Genomic DNA, 27,548 nt, shown 5'->3' with positions numbered 1-27,548 from the left:
CTAAGAAAGAAGCGAAACCCAGACTTATTCGATGGATTTTACTTCTGCAAGAATTTGATCTTGAAATAAAAGATTAGAGAGGGTCAAAAAATTTGGTGGCTGATCATTTAAGTAGACTTATTCGGGATGAAGATAACTTGCAATTAAATGAAAAATTTCCCGACGAACAACTTCTAACTCTTAAAGAAGTTATTCCATGGTTTGTTGATATTGTTAATTATTTAGCCACTAAAGAGTTACTAGGACACTTTACACAAGCTCAAAATAACAAGATTAAGCATGATGCTAAGTTTTATATTTGGGATAAGCCTTATTTATGGAAACATTGCGCTGATCAAGTCATTCGAAGGTGTGTTCCTGATTCAGAATTTCAATGTATCCTTGTTTTCTCACATTCTAATGCTTGTGGAGGTCATTTTACACCAAAATGAATAGCCCATAAAGTACTTGACAGTGGTTTTTATTGGCCTACCATCTCTAAAGATTCATATACATATTGCAAGGCATGTGATAGTTGTCAACGAGTTGGTAATATTACTGCTATGGATCAAATGCCCCAAACACCCATACTTATTATCGAGATTTTTGATGTATGGGGCATTGATTTTATGGGACAATTTCCATCGTCATTCGGCTTTGAGTATATTCTTTTAGCAGTGGAAAATGTGTCTAAGTGGGTGGAAGCAAAAGCAACTAAAGCGGATAATTCTAAAACAGTGATTGAGTTCATTCAATCAAATATCTTTGTGAGATTTGGCACTCCAAGGGGAATAATTAGTGACCGAGGTACTCATTTCTGCAATAAAATGATTGAAGCTTTATTTCAGCACTATCAAGTGACTCATAAAGTAACCACTGTCTACCATCCACAAGCAAATGGCCAAGCAGACATATCGAATAGAGAAGTCAAGACTATTCTTCAAAAGACGATGATTCCAAATAGAAAGGGTTGGAGTATAAGATTAGATGATGCCCTATGGGCATATCGCACGGCGTACAAGACACCACTTGATATGTCACCGTATCGATTGGTGTATGTAAAGCCTTGTCATCTACCAGTTGAATTGGAGCATAAAGCTTGGTGGGCTGTGAAAAAGTGTAAAATGGAGATGGACAATGCAGGCGAACAAAGAATGCTTACAAGAGCTGGAGAAAATTTGTAATTATGCTTATGAAAGCTCTAAGATTTACAAAGAAAAGACCAAAGCCTTTAACGATTGAAATAGAATTATTCAGAAAACGTTTGATGCGGGACAGAAAGTATTACTGTATCATTCTCGTCTTAAACTCTTTTTTGGTAAGTTGAAGTCTGAATGGGTTGGACCATTCATAGTGGTACATCATTATCCTCATAGAGCGCTAGAAATTTCAAGTCCATCAATGGGAAAAATACTCAAGATAAATGGCCAGAGATTGAAGCCTTATTATGAGTCTTTTGAGGAGGAACAAGCTACTGTGATTCACCTCTTCGATCTGTAATATGTTGATGAGGTATGAAAAGATTTTATGTCGAGCTATCGACCTTAAACTTAGCTAAAATTTATGCATTTTATTTATTTTTAAGACATTTTCGTTTAATTTATTTTTTTCCATGTAATTTTTTTTTCTTTTTGAATTTAGTTTTAATATTTTTTTATTTATTTTAGAACCGTGAAAATCGTGTAAAACAAAACAAAAGAATTTTTTTTTTTGGACCAAATGGCCTGTGACCACAACCAACCCTATTTCAGGCCGCGACCTGGAGAACAGAACAAAATGGCTGCGGCCAACATAAGCCCAGGCCACGACCACTGTGCAATTTCAGCAACATTTTTTTTAAAAAAAAACTCGCATTTCATTTCTTTTCCACTTCCCACACAAACAAAGACCCCAAAACCGAAAAAGCTCTCATTTTCACACAAAATTTCATCATTTTCCCCTCATTTTTACTCAAATTATTCCCCAAAATCATCACAATTCTCATCATCAATCTTCATTCTCTACCATTTTTCATCTATTCTCACCAAAATCCTCATCTTCTACAAAAATTCCCTTTCAAAACCTAAAATCCCATGATTCCAAATTTGACAATTGAGGTTCTTCCACTAGTTTCAAGGTGCTTCATTGACACAATCAAGTTTCCAAAGACTTTCTATAGTCAATCACAAGTAAGTAGCTTTTCTTGATTATTTGATTATTGGGTTTTGAGTATTGAAGAATAAGATTTGGGGTATTTTGGATTATATTGTTTTTGGTGGATGAATTACTTATATAGTGTGATCATTGGCTTAGATTAAGTGTTTATGTTGTTATATTAGTGATAATCTCAATTTTGGGGAGATTGAATTACTACAACATAATTTTTAACTATTGGATTATTCTACGCCTACTAAGTGTTTGATGAAAGTTCTAAGAAAAGTGTGTTTCAATTTTAAGGGGAATTGATTGAATATTTTTGAAGAGGAAGTATTTACTTGCTTAGTTGATATTTGGTGCGAGTAATTAGAGGAGTTTGAATTGATTTTTTTGGGGTATCTTGAATTATTCTCTTAGTTCTTGATTATTTGTATTCAAGGAAGCTTATCCCTGAGTTTTGAAGTCAAGAATGGCACAAAAGAGGTTTAGAAAGAATACCAAAAGGTGCTTCCTCATTTGAGGTTCAATTTGATGCCACCAAATTTATTTCTAAGGAGGAATTCAAATGCTATCAAGATGCGGTAGAGAAACAGAAAATGTTGATTGAAGAGAGGGGGTTTGATATGGAGATTCGTCATGGTTATCCATCCTGTTGACCCACGATTTAGCCAACTGACACGGAGTCAAAATATGAATGATATAGACGAATATGTATAGATAATAACGTAATGACAAAAGTAAAGAAAACACAGTATTTTATAGTGGTTCGGCCCCAGGATCTGGTAATGACCTACGTCCACTTAGAATGATATTGATATGGGACCAAAAGTGTGATCAAAGAACTTGGGTTCAATGAGTTTCAACACTCCTCATAAACAATACAAGTTTTACTCAGATAATTTCTATAATCTCTATGATTTCTGGGCCCAAAAGTCCCTTCCCATGAGCCATCTCTTGCTTTTTATAGGCTCATGGAGGGTTGCCCAATATTGTTACAGATATTATCCCCTGAATCATGGGATATTCAGAAGATTGCATGAAATAAATTCGGGATACATAAGATCTTTCCATAAATGTTGTTTTGCCAGCGGAACCACCGACCAGTCTGGTCGTGGTAAAGACAGGTCTGTCCTGCTTCTGGTGTGTCTCCTGGTCGATACTCTAGCAGACGCTCCAGGTGTCAGCCACGTGTCAAGAGATTATTCGCCACGTCACAAATGCTAATTCATTGGATAACATTTGCCCCCCAAAGTTTATTTACCACGAACAGTAAATAAACTTTGAACGAACGACCCTTCGGTAACCCCTCCTGACGTGTCAGAGCCCTTCGTGCGTTCTTGAAAAAAGCAAACCACTCCTGTCTAATCAAGGCTTTTCAGTTTCCCAGAAACAATTATGATGGCCATTACGCTTCCCCATACTTCGAAAATGGAAAACTAATGATCACGCCTTTTGAACACCCAAGACAAACTTATATAAGGTTACTTGAGGCACTTCTTTCCTTTTTACGCACGTCATCTCTTTGTCGAAAAACCCTAAAAACCAGAGCTTTACTCTCTCCGGCGAACCTTCCTTTGCGCTGTAGGATCAGACGGTGGGCTCATTGACTCCCGAAACTCTCACTTCCATCTTCACGACCACTTTCCTTGGTAAGTTACTCTGAAACTCCATTCTTCTAACCTTTCGTGGTGCATGCTTTTAAACGGTGTACTGTTTGAATCTCTTGGTTTCTGATTTTTTTTGAATGCCTGTATATAAGATGTTTTTTGTAGGCAAAGTAGGCTTTTGAGTAGGTTTAAAACCCAGGATTAGTGCCTTTTAGGACATAGGATCGAAGTAGCATTTCGATTTTTTAAACCAGTTGGAAATAATTTCTTCCCGTTGTGAGGGGAGTCGAAAAAGTTTTTCAGAAAAACTTTTCACTTTCACCCTTTTGGTCCGTTTTTTAAACTTTTTGCGCAGAGAGACTTAGTTAGAATGCTGCTATATAAAGGCTTAGCTTTTATACTCGACCAGCGTTACTTTAAGAATCTCCTAGATTCCTCTGACCTCGCCTCCCCATTCTTCTGTTTGCAGATTTTGATGCCATATTTGTGGGGAGGTGAGAGACCCATCGACGACGACCTCCTCGCCCAACTGCTCGAGGGAGAAGAACGACCAGCCGATCGCATCTACCAGATACCTTTCTCACGAGCCTCATCCAGACCGCACCTTTCTCCTTCAATGGCCCGTTCAAAATCTTCTGGCAAGAAAAGGCCCGAATCTGAAAGTAACCCTTCTTCATCTGCCCAGCCTGATTCGCAGGCGGGGGCTCCCTCGACCAGCGGTCGAGAGAATCTTGTTCCTAACCCCAATATCCAAACCAGGGCTCGTCCTCGTCATCGCAATCCGCCTGATGTCGAGTGGTACACTCCTCCAGCCAGTTCGATGACCCTTCGGATGGTCGCGAACTGCTTCAGAAAATACCCCCTGACGAGGGTAACCATTACCCGTCCTATTGCGGAGCAGAGGGCTAACCGTCCAGGAGGAGCAAACAGCGCCTAGTCTCGGTATCACATTGAAGCGGGGGCTTATCTCCCTCTTCATCCTTTCTTTGTGGGGGTGGCCAATTATTTCGGCGTCGCTCCCTTTCAAATAACCCCTAACGGATATAGGATGTTGGCTGCACTCTACGTCCTGTACAAACTTAACAAATGGCTAGAACCTTCACCTCATGAGGTTAACTACCTTTTTGACCTCAAGTCCAATCCCCAACACAACGGGACGGGCTTTTTTCACTTCTGCCATCAGGAAACTAGCCGGACGTTTTTGAGTGGCACCACCCACATATCAAACGTGGGACATTACAACAAGGAGTACTTCTTTACTCCGGATATATCCAATGACAACATGGCTTTCGCGAGAGGAGGTACAAATTTGTCTTTGCCCTGGTCAATACTTTATCATATAGTATTTCCTATCGTCATTTCTCAAACTCGATCTGCTTTTCAGGCCCCTGGTTGCGCCCGACCCCAACACCAGACATGGTGTCGAGGTCTGATACTCTGGCCAAGATGTCCGCCGCAACCAAATGTGTCAAGACCTTGACACTAGAAAAGAATTTGAGGTCATCTGGCCTTCTGGCTCCTCGCCATGACAATAGAGGGTCCGAAACGGACGAACCCAGTGCCGGGGGGGTTCCCGAGCAGCAACTTCCTGTGCCCTCTCCAAGGAGGAGGCCAACAGGAGTTACGATCAGGGAACCCACGGGCAGCCCTTCTGCAGAAAGGCCTTCTGCTCCCCAAGGCAAGGGGAAAGAAAAGGCCAAAGAACCAGTTGTTGACTTGGGAGAGTCTTCTGATGACAATGGTAACGTTATTTCGCTTTTAAATGGTCTGCCAATCCCCTGTCACATGTTTGACGGGGATGGCAACTTTACATATGCTCCAAATCTAGGGCCAAACTTCTTCATGCCAGAAAATGAGTATATGATTAATAGAGTCAATAGTATAGCGACCAGTAGTTGTAGTTCGGGTATTCACTTTATTATCTTCTTTCTGTTGTCTTACTTTCACCTTTTTCTTCCCTTACTAACCTCTTATGTTTATTTTCATGTAGATATGTCGACTCCCAACATCTTTGACATGTACCAGGCCGAAGAGGAAGAGGAAGTCCATCAACTTCAGCGGAGGTCAAAGAAACGAACTGGTGAAACCAGTCGAGGCCCTTCAGCCAAGAAGAGTCGACCAGAAGACCTTCCTCAGGGCTCACCAACCGTGCAAAGTCCTGTGCCAACTGGGCGAACTCCTACCCCTCCTCCAGCTCCTTCTGAACAGCAAAACACCCCTGCTCGGTCCAACCCTCCACCTGCGCCTGCTAGGGAGCATCTTTCTCGCGAAGAGGCTCATAAGGCCAGGCTCGTGAGCCATACCATTCGATCCGCTAAGGATCGAATTGAACGCATTGGCAGAGGTGAGCGTGTTGGGGCCGCCATGATCCAAGCTGTAGAGCTACCAGTCGACCAGATCCTGAACAGGACTCTGAACGAGATCTCCAGCGTAAGTATTTCTTTGCTCCTCGAGTCTTTGTTTTTTCAATTCTCGTGATAAGTCTTGACTTCTTTTTCTTTCGTTTACAGGCCTTACTTTCTGCCATCACTGCTCGTACCCGAGCCCAGGCCTACTTTGAGCAGATTGAGGCTAAAGTTCTCGAGAAACATCAGGTGAAGGCGGCTGAGGAGCTTTCGGCTGCTGAGGCTAAACATGCTAAGGAGTTGGAGACGGTGGCCCGAGAGAGGGATGCAGCGGTGACCAAACTGTCCGCGGCTGAAGCTGCAAAAGATGCAGCGGTTAAGCTGAGGGAAGAGTACCGATCGTACAACAAAACTCATCTCCGCGAGATCAAGCATCTGGAGGGGGTAGTCAAGTCTAAAGACGAGACTATTGCCACTCTCGAGGGCAAGGTGCAGCAGTCGGAGCTTGACAACTCCAAGAATCTGGAAAAGTACAAGAGGACGACACTCCGATGTTTCCATAACTTCTGGAAACACAATCAGGGTGCTGACTTTAGCTACCTTTCAGAGGAAGTCAGAGTTGCGGAGTTGGCTCGGTGCGCTGCTCAACTGGATGAAGAGGAGGAAAGAGCCGCGATTCCAGCAACCCCAAGCGTCGTTGGTTTGGACGAAGAAACCATCGAGGAAGAGACTGACCAGGTTGTTGCCCAGGATCCTCCTGCCCCCCATGCCCCTTAATTTATTTAACTGTCTTTCTTTCTTTTGGAACATGCGACCCACGGGTCGCAATGTAAAGACAATAATTTTTTTTTTTAAACTTTGCTGCACGGGCAGTAAATCTTTTTGTTTGAACAATTACATCTAAGCAGCAATGCTTGCGGTGTAAAAGCTTAACTCTTGGTGTTATAATATTTTTACTTATTATAACGTTTGTCCGTATGACCGAACTTAGCATAGTACTTTGTCATGATTTATCAAAACATATATTTTGAAAAAATACTCTAAGTACTTGAAGCATGCTTTCACTCATTTTGTTCATGTGTTTACATACCTTGAGAGTATGCTTTGCTATCGATGTGCCTTATATGCCCCCCAAGTGATCGAGGAGCTTTAGGTCCTTGGTCACTTGCCTTGACCATGGCCTGTTCGAACATTCCTGTTCATGCAGAAAAATGATACTTGTAATACAGCAAAACAACACACGTAGTGAACAAATATTTGTAAATGTAAATTCACAAAGGTTGGCAAGAACGACTGGCTGAGCACAGTCCCTTATAATTTCGTATTAAAAATGGACTAATCATGTCTTTACGAATGATTCTGAAACAGAATCTCACGTATACGAGCAGTTAGCCATACACCGTGGCTAACCCTCTTTGCAAAACTTATAAAAATTAATAGAAGAATTTGAACAAGCCAGTCCTTTAAGAAGGGCTGTTTATTGGTAATATTTGCGCAGGTGTTCTCCATTCCAGTAACGTGGAACGAGATCTCCGTTTAAGCGTGCAAGTTTGTAGGTGCCTGGGTGAAGGACTTCTTCAATCTGGTAAGGTCATTCCCAGTTAGGTCCGGGCACGCCAGCAGTGGGGTCGCGGGTATTCAAGAAAACTCGTCGTAACACCAAGTCTTCGACGTTGAATCTTCTTTCTTTAACTTTGGAGTTAAAGTACCGGGCGACTTTTTGCTGATAAGCAGCCACTCGGAGTTGAGATTTTTCTCGTATCTCATCAATTGAGTCTAAGGACTCCAGCATTAGCTGGCTGTTTTGCTCTTGATCGTACGTTAAACGCCGATGTGAGGGGGGATTTATCTCGACGGGTAACATGGCCTCATACCCATAAGCTAAGGAAAATGGGGTACGCCCTGTGGCTGTTCGATGAGATGTTCTATACGACCAGAGGACTTCCGGTAGTTGTTCTGGCCATGCTCCTTTCGCTTCTTCAAGTCTTTTCTTCAGGGTGTCCTTGAGGGTTTTGTTTACAGCTTCGACTTGCCCATTCGCTTGGGGGTGTGCGACTGAAGAAAAGCTCTTAATTACCCCATGCCTTTCGCAGAAATCGGTGAATAGGTCGCTGTCAAATTGGGTTCCGTTGTCTGATACTATTTTTCTGGGCAAACCATACCGGCACACAATGTTCTTGATGACAAAGTCGAGAACTTTCTTGGTTGTGATGGTTGCGAGTGGTTCGGCTTCGACCCATTTTGTGAAGTAATCAACTGCCACAACTGCGTACTTTACTCCTCCTTTTCCTGTTGGCAGGGATCCAATTAAGTCTATTCCCCATATTGCGAAAGGCCACGGGCTCTGCATCTGCTTTAGCTCGTTTGGAGCTGCTCGTGGGATTTTGGAGAACCTCTGACATTTGTCACACCTTCGTACGTACTCCATTGAATCCTCGTTCATCGTTGGCCAAAAATAGCCCTGTCGGAGAATTTTTTTCGCCAAACTCTGCCCCCCAGCGTGATCTCCGCAGAAGCCTTCATGCACTTCTTTCATGAGTTCCTTAGCTTTTTCTGACGTGATACACCTGAGCAGTGGCATTGAGTATCCTCTTCGGTACATAACACCGTCGAGCAGTATGTACCTAGCAGCTTGTCTTTGCAGAGTTCTGGCCTTGTTTCTATCTGCTGGCAATGTCCCATTTGTGAGATACTCCAGGTAAGGCGCCATCCATGTATCTTCTATTCAAATTTCCATGCTGGCTTCGGCCGCATCGATGCTTGGTTCACTTAATCTCTCTACTGGGACTATGTTCAAGGTGTCAGCATCTTTAGCACTTGCAAGTTTGGCCAAGGCGTCTGCATTCGAATTTTGGTCTCGCGGAATCTGCTGGAGGGTGTATTTTGTAAACTGCGCTAGCAAATCTTTTGTTTTGTTAAGGTAGGCCATCATTTTTAGCCCTCGCGCTTGATATTCTCCCAGGACTTGATTCACGACCAGCTGGGAGTCACGGTAAATATCGAACGCTTTTATATTCATTTCCCTGGCCATTCTCAGTCCAGCGAGGAGTGCTTCGTATTCCGCTTCATTGTTTGACGCTGCGAAGTCAAACCTGATTGCGCAGTGAAATCGATGCCCGTCGGGCGTTATCAATATCACTCCCGCTGCAGCGTGAGATTCATTAGATGATCCATCTGTGAATAGCTTCCACGAAGGAGTCTTGTCTTGAGGCATGAGCGCCTCAGGCTGTTCGCACAACTCGTTGCTGGGGAGTTCGGTGAACTCCGCAATAAAATCGGCTAAGGCTTGCCCTTTTATTGCTGCTCGCGGTGAATAAGTTACGTCGAACTGTCCCAATTCGACCGCCCATTTTAACAGTCGTCCAGCCGCTTCAGGTTTTTGGAGGACCTGCCGAAGGGGCTGGTCGGTCAGAACCATGATAGGATGGGCTTGGAAGTACGGTCACAACTTTCGGGAGGCTAGAATTAGGCAATATGCTAATCTTTCGATCGGTGGATATTTTAATTATGCACCGATAAGCCTTTTGCTGACGTAGTAAATAGCTTTCTGCACGCCTTCTTCTTCCCGTATCAGTACCGCACTAGCAGCAACTTCGGTAATCGCCAGATAAATATACAAAGTCTCTCCTTCGATTGGTTTTGATAGGATGGGAGGTTGCGACATATGAGCCTTTATTGTCTGGAATGCTTGCTCGCAGTCTTCCGTCCATTCAAACTTCTTATTTCCCCTAAGTAGATTGAAGAATGGAACGCACTTGTCAGTTGATTTTGAGATGAATCTACTAAGGGCAGCTATCCTTCTGGTCAGACTTTGGACATCCTTGATCTTTTCTGGCGACTTCATATCGATCAGGGCTTTTATCTTGTCGGGGTTGGCCTCGATGCCCCTTGAATTCACTATAAACCCTAAAAACTTTCCTGACCCGACTCCAAAGGAACATTTGAGGGGATTCAACTTCATATGGTACTTGTTTAACACATCAAAGCACCTTCGCAAATCCCTCACATGTCCTTCAGCCTTCTTGGACTTTACCAGCATGTCATCCACATATACCTCCATGCTTACTCCGATCAGCTCCTTGAACATGTGGTTGACTAGTCGTTGGTAAGTCGCACCTGCGTTTTTTAGTCCAAAAGGCATTACCTTGTAACAATATAAGCCCGTATCGGTCCGAAAGCTGGTATGATCCTCATCAGGTGGATGCATGCTGATCTGATTGTAGCCTGAATACGCATCCATGAACGAAAGGATCTCATGCCCAGCAGTTGCATCGACTAGCTGGTCGATCCTCGGGAGTGGGAAGCAGTCTTTTGGGCAGGCTTTATTGAGGTCTGTAAAATCCACACAGGTCCGCCATTTGCCGTTAGGCTTGGGGACCAGCACTGGATTGGAGACCCATGATGGATAAAATGCCACCCTGATGAACCCATTCTCTTTAAGTCTTTCGACTTCTTCTTTCAAGGCTCTTGATCTGTCTTTATCGAGCAGCCTTCTTTTCTGTTGCACCGGTGGAAAGACTTTGTTTATGTTCAGGACATGGCTGATCACTGCAGGATCTATTCCGACCATGTCTTTATGTGACCAGGCAAAAACTTCCTGGTTCTCTTGCAAGAATTCCACCAGCGCCTGCTTTGCGGTAGGTTCTAAATTCTTCCCAACCTTTACGATTCGGGTCGGGTCTTTTTCATCGAGCTGGACCTCCTCCAGGTCCTCGACGGGTCCAACATTTTCTTCAAAATCCCCAAAGCGAGGATCCAAATCTATATCCTCACTTTGGGCAACACCCTATTTGGTGACTTTTCCACCTGATTGGGTTTGTCTGTTTTCCGTCATCTGCAATCGTTCTGGGGTAGCGCTCCTCGATGCTCCACTTTTTTCCTTTGTGATTGAGGCGTTATAGCACTCCCTGGCTTCCCTTTGGTTTCCCAAAACGCATCCTACCCCTGTGTCCGTTGGGAATTTCATGGCTAGATGCCACATGGAGATGATGGCCCTCAGTTCAACCAGTATGGGTCGCCCAATAACTGCGTTATACGCTGAAGGACAATCGACCACTACAAAAGTGGCGAGTAATGTCCTTGAGGCAGGCGCTGTACCCGTTGTCACTGGGAGTTTGATCATTCCGGCTGGTGCGAGTCCTTCAACAGAGAAGCCGTATATGGTTTGATTGCAGGGCTCCAAGTCCTTCACGGACAGCTTCATGCATTCCAGCGTTGATTTATACAGGATGTTCACTGAACTTCCTGTATCGACCAGTACTCTTTTTACCATCATATTGGCCATTTGGATGTCCACGACCAGCGGATCGGAATGTGGGAACCGGACGTGTTGGGCATCACCCTCAGAGAAGGTTATCCCGCATTCCTCTGAGCGGGCCTTTTTCGGCGCTCGGTCCTCCACAGTCATCATCTCGATGTCCTGGTCGTGGCGTAGAGTTCGAGCATATCGTTCTCTAGCCTTTCCGCTGTTTCCTGCGAGGTGCGGGCCTCCACAGATGGTTAAAAGTGTTCCGGCTACGGGGGCAGGCTGTAATGGTGGCGAGCGTTGGCGTGCCGACGTCTGCTCGTTGCCACCTGGAGCTTCTCGTTGGGAAGTTCCCGAGGCCCGTACGTACCTTCTCAAGTGTCCTTGTCTAATGAGGAACTCAATTTCATCTTTTAGCTGGTTGCATTCATTGGTGTCATGTCCGTAGTCGTTATGGTAACGACAGAATTTGGTAGTGTCCCTTTTTGAAATGTCTTTTCGAATGGGCCCAGGTTTCTTGTAGGGCACACTAGAGCTTGTGTCCTGGTAAACCTCTCCTCGAGACTCAACGAGGGCAGTGTAGTTAGTGAACCTAGGTTCATAACGATTACCCTTGGCTCGTTTATTGTCGGAGGTGGAAGGCTCATTGTGTGGCCGTTTCCCACCATTCTTGCCATTACCGTTGCCGTTTCCATTGCCCTTGCCATTGCCATTTGGTTTGGTGCCATTGGCGGCTTTGGCGGGTTCGGCAGCCTTCTTACCCTTGTTCGAGGGTTTTCCATCATCGGCAATGGCTTCTTCGAGCTTGATATACCGATCAGCTCGATCTAAGAACTCCTGGGTGGTTCTGACCCCATCCTTTCGAAGACTTTTCCACAGGGGCGAACGGCGCCTCACTCCCGCGGTTATAGCCATCATTTTTCCTTCGTCCCCGACTGTCTTTGCTCCGGCTGCCGCTCGCATAAAGCGCTGGATGTAATCTTTTAGTGATTCTCCATCTTGCTGGCGGATCTCGACCAGTTGGTTTGCTTCGGTCGGGTGGACACGACCTGCGTAGAACTGTCCGTAGAACTCCCTTACGAACATTTCCCAGGAAACTATGCTGGCAGGTGGGAACTTAAAGAACCATTTTTGCGCGGCTTCAGAAAGTGTTGCAGGAAAGATCCTGCACCGAGCGTCTTCGGACACCTTCTGAATGTCCATCTGGATTTCAAACTTATTCACATGCGAGACGGGATCCCCGTATCCATCAAAGTTTGGGAGCGTAGGCATCTTGAACTTGCCGGGAGTTTCTGCGTTGGCTATTCTTTGGATAAATGGAGTGCCTTTTCTTCTATCGTGATCGATGTAAGAGGTCCTTCCTCCGACCAGCTGTTGCACAGCCTGATTTAGTGCGTCTATCTGGGCTTGCAACGCAGTAGAAATAGCTACGGTCTCTGCTGCTGGGGGGATGTTCTCACCATGCTTCTCTCGACGATCATTGAGTATGTCTCTTAGATCTTCCTCTCTTCTCCGTTGCTCGCTACCTCAGAGCCGGTTGAAGACATTATTTTGCCTGGGTTGCCCCCCAGCATCTTGTCTATTTGGTTGATCATCTTGAGGTATTTGGCTCCTGCTCTTACCTCTATTTCCGTTCCTCCCATCAGCATTGTCCTTCCCTGAGTCAGCCTCGTTGTAGCCGTGGCCATCTTTGAACTTCGACTGGCTGTGGTAAGACTGGTTGTTCCCTCTATTTCCGTCTCTGGCAGAAACACCCCGAGCGTTAGAGGGTGGCCTGCGCTGGTCGCGATGTCCCCGTGCATTATCATGCCGTTGGGATCCACGGACCGCAGAGCCTAACTCCGAGTCTCTCCTGTTACCAGGAGGGTAGTGACCCCTGTTCGCTTGGTGTGGCCCATCATTCTCGCGGCATCTAGGACTACGAGGCTGTCGCTCGGCCCTATTCTGCCTCTGCTGCGGGGGATTACCTCGAGCAGCGTGAGATGGTGGATCTGCCTCAGGGTCCAGTGGGACGTCGTCATGGGGCATCTGGGGCTGTTTAGGCCTCTGCGGACTTGAAGGATGGACCGGTGGGCTAGGATTGGGACCTCCCTGGGGTGGCCCATTTTCAGGTTGATTAGGCTGCGAGGCAGGCGCGGCCTGATTTCTGGCCAACAGCAAGGTCGCTTCAAGGGCTGCCATGGCCTCGGTCTGGCGGCGATCCACCTCCGCTTGTCTCTCGCTTAACTCCGCCCGCTGACGATCAAGTTCCTGCTGCTGCCTTGCCATAGCTTCTGCGGCAGTCTCTTGATTGGCTCTCAGACTAGCCAACTCTTCCTGCAACGTGCCCAAGGTGCTGTTCAAAGTCGCATCGTCCATTTCCTCCTCTTCAAAATCTAGCTGCGGCTCATCTTCCGCCATGCTTGCAGGTGGAGGAGGAGGTGGCGGATTCGACGGTGCAGCGGCGACGGTCTGAGCAGCTTTCTTCCCTGCTTTCGCCATTAGTTTTATCAACAATGATGAATCGTCCTCTCAATGAAAGCACCAGAATGTTGACCCACGATTTAGCCAACTGACACGGAGTCAAAATATGAATGATATAGACGAATATGTATAGATAATAACGTAATGACAAAAGTAAAGAAAACACAGTATTTTATAGTGGTTCGGCCCCAGGATCTGGTAATGACCTACGTCCACTTAGAATGATATTGATATGGGACCAAAAGTGTGATCAAAGAACTTGGGTTCAATGAGTTTCAACACTCCTCATAAACAATACAAGTTTTACTCAGATAATTTCTATAACCTCTATGATTTCTGGGCCCAAAAGTCCCTTCCCATGAGCCATCTCTTGCTTTTTATAGGCTCATGGAGGGTTGCCCAATATTGTTACAGATATTATCCCCTGAATCATGGGATATTCAGAAGATTGCATGAAATAAATTCGGGATACATAAGATCTTTCCATAAATGTTGTTTTGCCAGCGGAACCACCGACCAGTCTGGTCGTGGTAAAGACAGGTCTGTCCTGCTTCTGGTGTGTCTCCTGGTCGATACTCTAGCAGACGCTCCAGGTGTCAGCCACGTGTCAAGAGATTATTCGCCACGTCACAAATGCTAATTCATTGGATAACACATCCATTGCAGAGGAGCTTGAGAAAATAAATTGGACAAAATTTTGTTCACAACTCGATGCTGCAGTAATCCCTATAGTAAGAGAGTTTTATGCTAATGGAATTCTCGAGTCACAACTATGGCTACAGTGAGAGGGGTTATTGTGAATTGTCAAGTGTATCCATAGATCAATTTTATGGGATTCCTAGCATAGACAATGATGAGTATAGCCAAATAGTTGATAATCCTGACTTTAATGAGATTATCCAATTTCTATGCAAGCCAAATACCTAATGGAAGTTAACTTAAACAGGTTATCCCATTAATGTTAAGTGAGAGGCGATGGGAGTTATTCTAAAAGCATGGCATTAGTTTATTAATGCAAAATTATTTCCCACTAAACATGTCAGTGATGTGAATGTGGATACTGCCATACTTTTATATGCCATCTTGAAGGGGAAAACAATTGATGTGCGGCGCATGATTAAGTCCTCCCTTCATAACGATTTCAAACATGTTTCTAAGGGGTTCTACCATGCCCATCTCATTATCACTATGTGTGCTAAGGCTGGTGTGAAATGGGATCCTTCAGAGCATTTGTTGCAGCCCATGCATATACTAAATAGATCCTCCATCACTCACTTCAAGGTCACTGACACTACCAGGGCTAGCTCATCTTCTTAAACTCAGGCTAGGCAACCGCCATCAACCAAAAATATGACCTTGGCGGACCGTATGGCACTTGTAGAGGAATCTCTGTACAATACCTCTCAAGAGCTGCATGTTCACCGTACTAAATTCCAAGCACACCAATAGCGCATGATTGAGTGGACTAGTTATCAAGATGAATGTTTCAGAATGAATGCCATACACCTTGGTATGGAGATGGTAAACTATCCACCTGCACCATAGTGGATTCAATCGTATCCACCACCTATTCCCATGATGAAAGATGATGAGAACGAGGAGGAAGCTGAAGATGATCAAGCAGATATGCCTGATGAATAAGGGATTTTTTTTCTTTTTATTTTCCTTTATCTTTTATTTTACACTATTTTTCATTGAGGACAATGTATTGTATAAGTGTGGGGGAAGGGAACAATTGAAACTAAACTACTTTGATTTTATTTTTATTATGTTGTGTTGTTTTTATGTTGTTTTTTTTTTTTACATTTTTAGTTTGTCTAGGTTGTCATAATCATGGCTATGTTGGAAGTTGTTTTTCTATGATAAAACTTCTGATTGAGATGAGACTATTCCTAGAAAATTGATGAATTCTGCATGAATTATGTGCTTAACTCTTGTGTGGTTGTTACTTAAGCTTGATCTTTGATTTTTAAACATAATGTGTTTATAATTAGATTTATTTTTCACTAGTATTTGGAGACATTTATGCATGGTATTATCTATATATATAGTCTTAACCACTCTAGAAATCATTGATCAATTTTTTGAGGCAAAATCCGAAGTACACATGATTAGGAAGATGATTAAGGCATGTTCTTTGGATCATTTGAGCCTTTCAAGCTTACCTATGAAATTGAATATCCTAGTTTCCTAATTTTGAGCCATAATGACTATTTTTTTTTTCTTTTATAAGCCAATATCTAAACTTTTGTAGCCTGAAAATTTTATCTTTTTTTGTGACCTATTATACCATAGTTTTATACGATTGTTTGATTTGGTGGGGTGGTTATGTATTGTAAGAAGGGGAAGTTGTATTGGTTTGTTTGTTGATAATGTGAAAGTATATGATTTACTATTTCTTCCAATGAATTGTATTGAAAAGAAAAAAAGAACAGAAAAAACATCTACACCGAGAAATATGAAAAAAAAAAAGAGAAGCTTTTGCAAAATTATAAGTGTGGGGGAAATTGCAAGATCAATGTGAAAATAATGAAAGGGACAGATTATGTATTATTTTTTAATTGTATGGGAAGTTTGTGAGAAGATCAATAGAATAGACAAAAATATATAGGCTATGGTGTGATTGAAGCTTAAATATTCCTTTTTCATCTACCTTCAACCTTAGCCTTACATTAGAAGCTTTTAAAGACCTTTTTATTCTTGATTATGTGTGTTTACATTAGTGGAGAACAACTAGATAATGCCTATGGAGTGAATGTTTTTCATGAAAATATTATCATATATGACACATTAAAACATATTATGGCATGTGTAAATTGATTTGAATGTTTATGTTTTGGTATGTTTAATTGTGCATATTCATAAATATATTGAGTTTTAAATGGTGACTAGACATTGAGTTGAAATGATGAGGAATGTGGAATTCAGATTTTTCTTATAGCTCATTTGGTTGATCAATCTTTGAGATAAGTAATGCTTTCGACAAAATCATTGCTTATGTTTAATTTGTTTAGTTTTTAGTTTTTATTAGTAGTTTTACTAAGGTACTAGTAAAGTCTAAGTGTGGGGGAATTCGATAAGGGTATTTTGGGTATTATATTTGTTATCTTTTCGGACTTAGATAATATTAATTTCAAGTGTTTTTAGGTGTTCTTAGCTTTGTTTTACAAGTCTTTGATTTTTAAGCCATAAAATATTTTCTAAGGTATTATTGATGAATTTGATAAATTTTTGTGGTTAGGAATGGATGTGCAATGATATAACTCGATAAAATGAAGTTTGGAACAAGTTTAAAGTGTTTTAGAAGTCCTTAAACCCGAGGTTTGAGCTTAAAGTTGAAGATTATGAAGAAAAAACACGCGAGCAGATTTTGGGCTATGGCTGCGGCCACCAACATTTACTAGCCGCGCCCTAGAATTCAGCGAGTAGTGGCCACGACCTCCACAATCTCCTGGTCGCGGCCTCCATGTGAAACTGGCCCAGAAACTCCTCGTGGCTGCGACCACTAGGAATCAGTGGCTGCGGCCGTGCAACAACATTTTTCTTAAAATTTCAAATTGAAATGTAATTTTTGGTGTGTATAAAAGGGATTATGGTTAACTTTTATTATAACTTTGGATTGTAAATTTTAGAGGCTAGAGCATTGGAGGAGGAGACAAGACATCAACAATAACATTCTTCAATCTATTTTTTCTTTCTTGTCAAAACTCTTTTGTTTTCATTGAATATTTATGTTTATGAATATAAATGTGATTATGGAGTAGTTTTCTTTATAGTTGAGGGTTATTTCAAAACCCTAGATATGAGATCTTGAATGCATTGATGAATTTTATCCCTTCCATTACCTTATATTAAATTCCTTCTATTTTTCTATTTGAATGTTATGAATCTTGTAAAAAAAAAATTAGATGACCACTAATTTGGGTTTTCAATTGTTCTACTATCATCTTAAGATTTCTATTCACCTAATAGTTTATGATTCTAAGTAGAGTGATAAATTGCAATTAGAGTATTGTGACAGGTATTTTGATTGTGATGAAAAATAGAACCTATGTTAAATGAATTGCATGCATAATGAATTTTTTGCCTAGATTAACCTGTTTCTAAGAAGTGTAATGCCTTTACTAGGTTAAATAGATCGCATGCTTAATGGGTTTATTGCTCGGTAAAAAGGGTTAATTATGAGCGCTTAACTTTAATTAAGTATAATAGGGAAACTGAGATAATTGACTGCTAAAGTGTTATCTGCGGGGTTAATAGTTTAATTGGGAATATGGAATATTATTCGTCATTGTAGATAGATTGATTGTTAAATGTGGAGAGTAATTCTTGACTATTTCTTTAATATCGTTACATCCTTAGTTATTAAATCTTTGATATTTATTTCATTTTATGTTTTTAGCTGTTAAAACTAAAAATCTCGTTCTATTTTCAATTTAGTTCTTATTTTGAATAATAATTGGATCATAGTCCTTGTTCTAATAAGTGAATAAAAAATATAATTAAATTTGATACGACATACGACACCCATCAATTACAGATAATTTTTATATTATTATCTTGAATTAAATCCTCTTGTACATATATCATTATGCATATACTTAATTCGAGACAACATCAATAATATTGGATGTTCATGATAAATGACATGTATAATTAAATACAAATATTAGTGCAAAATATTAATTTTATTTATTCAACAGTAATCGTTCATACATTAATATGCTTTAAGGGCACAAATCCAAACATTATTGATATTCTTTCTGTTTTCTTTTATTTTTAAACCCTACACACTACACCAAATACCACTTTCCACAACACATAAATATAAGTTTATTCAAAAAGTATTATAATATCTAATGTAAAAATAAAAGCGGTAAAGAATAATGAAAGTTAAAATAAAGGCGGGCTTTGAAATTGTTAAGTGGCAAACTAAAATGAAAACGTATTGTTATACTTTCCCAAGTCTAGTTTTGTCTTCCCTTTTCCCTCTTCCCGTTCTATTCTCTCTTAGAATTTCCCATACAATATTCAACCTAAACCCAGAGCTCTCATTTTCTCTCCTCTATTCTACCTATCTTCTCTTTCCCCATTCCAGATCTGGATTATTTTTATGTCTTCGCTAAATCTCTCATCGCATTATCACCCTCTCTACTAAAGCAAACCCAGCCGCCTCTGTCCTTTATATTCCTCTACTCATTTCAATCTGAAGAACTCAATCGCTATTATTCCTCTCCCTCTAAATCTCACACTCTTCTCTTTACTTTGGGCATGGGCAGACCGTTCGTGGACAGTTGTGAGCAGCGCCTCTTTCTTGGAGTGACAACCCAGGCGAACGGTGACAAATCTCTACAACTTTATATATATAATTCTTACTTTCTAAGCTTCATTGTAACTTGACTGTTATATGCTATAATTGCAGCCTTCAGCAACAGAAAATGGTCCTTATGATTATACTCGAAGTGGAAATCCTACACGAGATGTTCTTGAAAGGTCTGATTTCTTTTGTTACTAATATGAGTCAAAGTAATTGTTGTATAATCTCAAATATTGCTACTTTTTCCTTGTTCTGGGAGTTTTTTTTTATGCTGAGCTTTATTCTATTGTATAGCCTTTTGGCCAAACTGGATAAAGCAGATCGTGCTTTTTGCGTCACTAGTGGAATGGCTGCTCTGTCTGCTGTAGCCCATCTTGTTGGGACTGGTACTTATATTCCAATGAATTGGATATATTTTTAATGAATTAAAGTGGATATATTCTTGTCTAACATATGAGATGGATTTGGATCCTTCAGTTTATAAAATAAATTTACCATGAAGAGGTATCTCTTGGCTTGTGGATATTTTCTAATGACTAGGTTATCGTTTATGCCTTTATGTCCCTTGGTGGAATTTGTAGCTGCTGTTTTATTTGAATTTTTTTTCTTAAGATATAATAATGTGATTTTAGGTGAAGAGATTGTTGCTGGAGATGACATTTATGGTGGTTCTGATAGGTTGCTGTCAAAAGTAATTCCAAAGACAGGGGTCGTGGTGAAGTAAGTGTAGCTCACTTTTCAAATATATTATGAAGCCTTAGAGTAAAATCTGAAAGTATCATGCTTATAATGTGTAGACGAGTTGATACAACTAGTTTAGATGAAATAGCATCTGCAATTGGTCCCTGGACAAAGCTTGTCTGGCTGGAGAGTCCCACAAATCCTCGACAAATGGTTTCTAATATTCGTGTAAGATATCTGGCTATTATATTTTCTCATTCCTTTTTATTCTCTCTTTTTTAATGTTACTCATGGTAAATGCATAAAAGAAACAGAGAAGATAAACTTAAATTAATGCCCAAATATGACACTTGTACTCTTTGAATTATATGCTGTGTGTGGGTTTATCCTTTCTCAAAAGGCTGATGAATTACTTGGATATCTATTGTAACCCAGGTAGAGAACGATCTTTCTTGGCTGTCTGATATTTTCTTAGACATTAAACTTGTTTTTGATAGAATCAATAAAAGAATTAAGTAGTTATTCAATTATTTGTTGCCAGAAATGTCATAGTTGAATGATTTGGTAATGTTTTTAAAGTGCAATTATTTTTCTTTATTTATTTTGTGCATCTTCAGGAAATAGTTAAAATGGCTCATGCTCATGATGCTCTTGTCTTGGTGGATAACAGTATAATGTCTCCTGTAGTGTCACAACCTCTGGAACTAGGAGCTGGTAGCAATATAAAACATGAACTTTACATTCTACAGATTACTATTTTTTATTTCCTCTATAAAACTGTTGGATTTTGATTCATTCATCTTTCATTCAGACATTGTTATGCACTCAGCTACCAAGTTCATTGTTGGGCACAATGATGTGATGGCAGGTGTACTGGCTGTAAGAGGGGAAAGGTTATGCATGGACTTTCTTTACTGTGAACTGTAATGTTATATTTTATAACTTCAGGCCCTTATTATAATTTTTTTTTCAGATTGGCAAAAGAGCTGTACTTTCTACAAAATGCAGAAGGGTCTGGGTTGGCTCCATTTGATTGTTGGCTATGCTTCCGACGAATTAAGACAATGGCTTTACGAATAGAGAAGCAGCAGGTAAAACTTCATGCTTTTATCACTTTATAATTTTCTTATAATCCTTTTTTACAACTGTAAAGCTCTGACTTGTTAAGGTCGTAATTATTTAATATTTATTTCTTGTAGTTATGAATTATAGCCTGGTCATTTATCATATACATTGTCTTGACTTCACATAACTAATTCAAAACAATATTGTAACTCTGTTATATGTACTTGAACTTGTGATGTGCATCTTGGGTAAGTTTGAATTATGTTAGTAATTAATGCTTTACCTTCTAACTTAACATGAGATTCTTCAGATGCAAATATTTGCTGTACCATCTGCTCTTTTACATTAATTTCAAAGCTGTAAAGTTAATACTTATATGGAGTACTATATTGTATATTTTAATGCATTTCTTTCTTTGGCAGAGTAATGCACAAACGATTGCTGAGTTTCTAGCGTCCCATCCATGGGTGACGAAAGTTAACTATGCAGGCCTTGTTGATCATCCTGGACATGATTTGCATTTTTGTCAGGTACTAGCATCAGAAGTAACTTGAGATTGTTGCTGCAATATATCAAACCAATTTACTCCAAAACTTAATTGGATATGTTTTTCAGGCTACAGGTGCAGGATCTGTGTTGAGCTTCTTGACTGGCTCAATTGCACTATCAAAGCATATTGTCGAAAGTACCAAGTACTTCAGCATAGCAGTCAGTTTTGGTATGCATCCCTTTTGGCTTTTTTATGTTGTTTCACATATGGTTGAGCAAAGGAACTATGTTTTGTAAATGTCTAATCCTCGTGTGATTAAAGGGTATCACACTTGTCTTATTATTCCATCAAAACAAGTATCGTTCCCTAAATAAAAAATAAAAAAATATATATGGTTGAGCAAAGGAAGATATAACTAAGGTTTAAATTTGATTCAGGTTCAAGGTCTTTTCCTTATGTGGAATAAGGCGAATTCCTCAGATTGAGATTATGAAAAAAAAAAACTAAAACTAAAACTAATTTGAATGCCCAACTTATGCATTTTATCAGGCCATGCTATTCAATAAGTCACATATTTGACACAATTTTTAGAGCACAATTGTAAAAGTTGATGCAAAAATGAATCATCTATTAATGCTCATTCAATATTTATTTAAAATATAAAGAATTTATTTATTATTATCCCACAAGAAATAAAAAAGAATTAAAAAGCCTACATTTACATTTAATGCTAACACTAAAAAAATAATAAATTAATAAAAATAGCATAAAAATAAATAATAAGTTATTAATTAATGTTATCTAAGTATGCATCATGCTATATTGTGTGCTAAAGTTTTATTTGGCCAAGTTTTTGTACACTATTGGAACAACTTTTTTCTAAAGTGAGTTATATTTTAGCACTGCATCACCAGTTTGACACTTCATTGGAGATGCTCTAATAGTTTTGCTGGGGCGCACGCTTTGTGCACCTCAAATAATCGAGGTGCTTGAGATGATTAAGACATTGAGTGGGGTGAGAAGTGGTATTTGAAATAAAGGGATGTAACAATTTCATACCATCTATAGTCCTATTCCAAGTATGAATCGTTCTATATTGTATTTGGTCTCTGCTATTTTCTGAAAATTTCTAGCTCGTATTTGAAATTGAATGTAGCTCTTGTTTACTCTTAACTATAAATATTTCAAGGACGAACTTTTAAGTTTGCAAAATCACTTGAGATGAATAAAGTTTTGGCTTTGAGTTTGACATATATGCTAATTGGTTCAAAAAATTTCTCACCTTCAGCACTTACAATGTAGTTTTCATCTGTTAACAGGGAGTGTGAAGTCTCTCATAAGCCTGTCCTGCTTCATGTCTCATACTAGCATACCAGCTGAAGTGTGCCAGGCCCGAGGTTTAACTGAAGATCTTGTTCGTATATCAGTTGGGATCGAAGGTGTGAATGATCTGATTGCCGATTTAAACCATGCACTTAGAACTAGACCTGCATGACAATGTTCATTCTAGTTTGACTGTTAAAGAACAACTACTTGCATCTGCCGCAAAATGCGTGCATATATGCTGAAATTTATGGAAGCTGTTAGTTTTAGCAGCAATTCTTAATATGATGTTTTGCAGTCATCTCCCAATTTTATTTCTGTAGCTTTGGATGACCAATGATAGCAAATAGTTTGAGTGTGATTCATTTTGAACCAACTTCATGGCTTACCTGTGTGATTATATATTGATGTGATAAATGAATATTCAGCCAAGAGTATGGTCGCATAAAATGGTAATGTTATTTGCTGTGATAACATGAATGTTGTGTATGTATGTTGTCAGGGAGAAAAAGGTTGTGAAAGTGAAGGATGATAAAATCAAGCAATTAGAGGAACAGGTAATACAAGATTTTGATAACATGTTATCTTTTTGTTTGTTAATAATAGTTTGGGTTGCTTTTGCTAACAGAACTTCCATTGGCTATTATTTCACTTTTCACAGGTTCTATAATATAATCTATTAGGTTCATATGGGGCGCAATTAAAGCAAAGAGAGGAAATCTGTGTCATGACTCATCATTGTCCAATACATAATTTAGGGCAAAGTGAAATATATACAAATATATAATGGTATGTAATCTTCATTCTTGTATTTTCTTTGATTAGATTGTGATTTTATTTATTTATTTCTGGACTTGGTCACCTCTATTTTTCTTTTTGAAGTTCTTTCTGTTGAATTTATTTACTATAATCATTTCTTTTTTGGTATAGGATGCTTTTAGAATCTTAATCATGCAGTTTGCTAACTGTAATTCTATGAGAAACGTATATGTTTTAGGTTTTACCTCGTGTCTTGGGATATCAATACCTCAAAATTTTATCATTTTTCCAATAGAAAATAAATTTGGCAGGTAGCTTTTGACTTTTAGTATCATTTGTTTCATTTGTTTCCCTGTAATAAATTTTTATGTATCCATATGTTCAAATTCTATTTTTTTTTAGGTATTGGACAATCATAATTCTTTTTATAATATGCTTTGTGGGTCAGTCATAATTATTTTTCAGAAAATTTTGGTGAGAGTTTACGAATTCGTTCCATTCTGTGTTAGTTTGGGTGTTAGATTCACTGGTTGTTTACTTAGTTAAGAGATAGTTTTGGAAGCAATAAAATATGTGTATTTCAGATTCTAGAATGCCAAAATAATGGTTGGTTGTCTGGATTGTTGTTATAAAGCTGCAATTTTACACATTATTACAATTTTAATATGTAATTTTGATAAATTGCTTAATGTTGTAATGTGAAAATTAATATTTGCTTTTACCACATACACTGTTATTGATACAGTTGATGCGATTGCAATTCCGAGGCATAAATAAAAAGGATGAGTTTGTAAGGAGAATTGCAGAAGCAGCAGAAAGTAAGTTCATTAAACAAACTGAAAAAGGTTGAATAAAACCAAAAAAACATTTATACTCTACTGTCACAAAAATGTACAAGACTATTTCTGGATGATCAAACAGAATTAACTTAGATAATCTTTAAGTAAATGGCTAACTAATTAGAAGAGCAAACATTTCTCTCTACTAGCTGGACATGAATCTTAGGTTTGAGACTGAAGCTTTGAAACTCCTTTAGCCAAATAAATTCTAACTTCTAAGTAAAGTTGCTAGCTTTGAAAAGCATGGTGGATTAAAACAAAGAAACCTTCACAAAAAAACTATATCTAACTATAAATATAATCTCATAGTCCAATACATAAAATACATAAAGTCAAAGTCATAAACAAACACGTGTCTAATTTTCTACACGTAATTTTTTTAGTTAGGCAAGTCAACCCTATAAACGACCCATTTATTATACAAGTTAGAAACCTCAACTTAAAACTAATTCAACCCCCTTATAATTAAAATCCAAACTAGTAAACTTAATGCAAGTTTCAAGTTGTATTATCATGTTTGATCTATTTTTCCACCGTCAATCTTGACCAAAAAGTGGTCAGAAATCAACTATATCTCAGATAAAGTGTTTTTCTTCTGCCTGTGATATTCTTCTATCTTTCCCTACAATCTTTATTCTGTAACAAAGGAAAACACTTGATACCTATGGGAACCAAGATATAGAAACATTTAAAAGTTAGATACTTATAGTCTAAAGAAGAAGAAACTAAATAAAGCATTAATATTCATATACAGAGTCATTCGTTACAGCTATACTTGAAAGATATCTTTGTGATATTACAGCTATACTTATACTAGAGAAAGTAGATTCATATTGTTTTATGCATAATTTTATGAAATATATGAATATTGCATTTGGTCTGGGATTTCTTTTTCTTCTGTTGTTATAGATTATGCCTGGTCTGGGATTTAGATGTGTATATATATTTAAGAAATATGAATATTGCACATGCTCTTGTATTGCTGTTATGTTTTATTCATTAGATTTTTGTTTTTTGGCCTATGTAATTTTCAGAGATTACCCCCAAAACAGAAGCTTTTGTTTATTGTGAGTCTTGTCTCCATGAAGTTTAATAAAATGGACCAATTATTATGAGACATGTCTAGAATCCATTATTTTTTGTTTTTCCTCTTCTTTTTTTTATATAATTCTTTCGGCTGTCCTTCTCATGATTAATTCAGTATTGATAAAGTTTAGTTCATTCATTCTCTATTCTCTTTGATGAATGTGGTGCTATTTGGAGAGACCAGTGATAAGGAACACAACATAATGAAAATTTCATATGTTTGCCATAATGGAGTTGTATTGTATTGTATGTATTTGGTTTCAATTCATGTTAGGGTGATTGGTGCAGGATAATTGGCCTTTTGTGATGTTTGCAATGGCAGGAGGGGTGGTACTTAGTCTTGGAAATCTCTCAACTCAGTATGCTTGGGCTTTTGTTGGCTTATCAGTCACAGAAGTGATCACTGCAAGCATAGCAGTTGTTATAGGTCCTTTCTTTCATTCTCTCTCTCTCTCTGACCATTCTAAATGTTGATGTTTGTCTGTGTTGCTCTTATAGATACTGAATTTTTTGCTTCTGTTGCGATCTTTAATGGTGACAGGAACAACCTTGAATTACTTTTTAGACAATAGAATTAATAGAGCCGAGATCCTTTTCCCTGGTGTGGCTGCTTCTTGGTTGCAGTTTGCCTTGCTTCTACTGTCCACTCATCTAATGCAGCTAATAATAAAGAAAATCATGAAGGTTTTTAATCTAAAGAGGGGTATGTTTCATTCATTAAATGTTAAGGTTATCAAAGAATTATCTTGTTTCCAGGTGACATTCTTCTTTCTTTTTATTAGAAAGAGTTCTTTTTTCCAACTTTATTTTTAGTTTTATTGCAGAAATTGGGCTAAACCTTATATTAAAGATGCTAAAGAAGTTTCCAGGTGCATTTTTATTTTATTGTTTTTCTTTATGATTTTGTTATATAAGAAGTCAAAGTGTGATTCTGTTTTTATTCTTTAATTTTTTTGGGGATATATTGACAGAATTTAGAGTTCTGGAATCAATTCTTCCTCACATACTTTTTGATCATTGAGAATGACATATTTGTTATCTTGATACATTTCACGAGCCTTGTTTTTAGTTGCATGTTTTGTTGCTTCAGTCGTTGTTTTGCATGGTAGTACATCTTGCTATACCTTGCTGTTTCGTCAAGTTTTGGAGTTATTACAAATTTAATTTAAACTTTATATGCTTACAGGTGGAAACTTGCTTAAGTCTTATGTTCTTAATAATAAAAGGACTTTTTTTTTACAATGTGCAGGTATATTGAGATGATTTCTTTGGAGCAATTCTTGACAACATTTGTAGTTGATGCCTTTAGAATGGAAGAATGTATTTCACTAATTTTTGTATACATTTCTTGTTTTGTATTTAGTGATAAAGGAATCTGAATTGGGCATAAATTATGTTGTAATATGATTTCTTAAGCCTAGAATAGTAGACTAAATATTGTAATTACATTTGAGTAATTAATAAAAATCTATTTATGTTACCTTATTTGGCTTCAACTTTCATATTTGTTTTCCTAGTTTTGTGCAAGTAAAAAAAGATTATGTTTCTCTAAGCTAATATAACAAATGTGTTATACTAAAGTGTAGTATAACATAAAAAATGTGTTATACTAAAGTGTAGTATAACACAAATTTATAAGTATTGAAATGTGTTATATAATCGACTATAAATAACATAATTAAACACTTATCTATTTATTAAAATAACACAGAAATTGTGTTATCGTTGACAGTATGATAACACATCTGTATAACAATGATAAAGTGTTATGTAAAGTACCCTGACCTACGATAACATAGTCGGTCTTAACACATCAAAAAGTGTTATGGTATGTTTTGATAACACTTTTTCGGTGTTATTAAAAGCACTTTTTCTTGTAGTGATATATGAGCCTTGTGAAACGTAAAAGAAAAAATATCCTTACTTTAAACCCATCACACCATAGGCACTTGAAGAAATTAAATCGCCCGAGAGACTAGGTACTTGAATAGTAGCACCTATGCGCTTCTGGGTTTCTTAGGCTATTGAATGCTTGAGCGCCTAGGTGTTATTCGTATGATTAATTAAAACTTTAAACTTTAGGTTATTTTTAAATGAAATTTTTAGAGGATTGTAAATAGGTCTTTCAGAGTTCTTCTAGAGGTAGAGAAGCATTTTGTAGAGTCTACAAAACAGAGAATCAAGAGCATCACGAGTCAGAGTGAAGATTGAAT

General features: G+C 38.8%; 1 protein-coding gene and 1 long non-coding RNA gene across 2 annotated transcripts; both read left to right on the top strand.

Annotated features, from left to right (window-relative positions):
* The first annotated feature begins 1,165 nt into the window (after positions 1-1,165).
* LOC133825109 (cystathionine beta-lyase, chloroplastic-like) lies at positions 1,166-23,027 on the top strand. The gene is made up of 11 exons (XM_062258099.1): positions 1,166-1,297; positions 19,198-19,268; positions 19,387-19,478; positions 19,725-19,812; positions 19,890-20,001; positions 20,391-20,487; positions 20,585-20,666; positions 20,747-20,864; positions 21,261-21,368; positions 21,454-21,556; positions 22,648-23,027. The coding sequence occupies exons 1-11, from the start codon at positions 1,166-1,168 to the stop codon at positions 22,821-22,823; spliced, it is 1,179 nt and encodes a 392-aa protein (XP_062114083.1). The 3' UTR covers positions 22,824-23,027.
* Positions 23,028-26,146: 3,119 nt separating this feature from the next.
* On the top strand, positions 26,147-26,831 carry LOC133821389 (uncharacterized). Its single transcript, XR_009887532.1, has 2 exons — positions 26,147-26,204; positions 26,585-26,831. It is a non-coding gene; the product is annotated as an uncharacterized LOC133821389 (long non-coding RNA).
* The last annotated feature ends 717 nt before the right edge of the window (positions 26,832-27,548 follow it).

Source organism: Humulus lupulus, chromosome 3 (assembly GCF_963169125.1).
Source record: "Humulus lupulus chromosome 3, drHumLupu1.1, whole genome shotgun sequence".
Classification (NCBI taxonomy): Eukaryota; Viridiplantae; Streptophyta; class Magnoliopsida; order Rosales; family Cannabaceae; genus Humulus; species Humulus lupulus.
The sequence above is the reverse complement of the archived record's forward strand: the minus strand, read 5'-3'. Positions and strand labels throughout refer to the sequence as shown.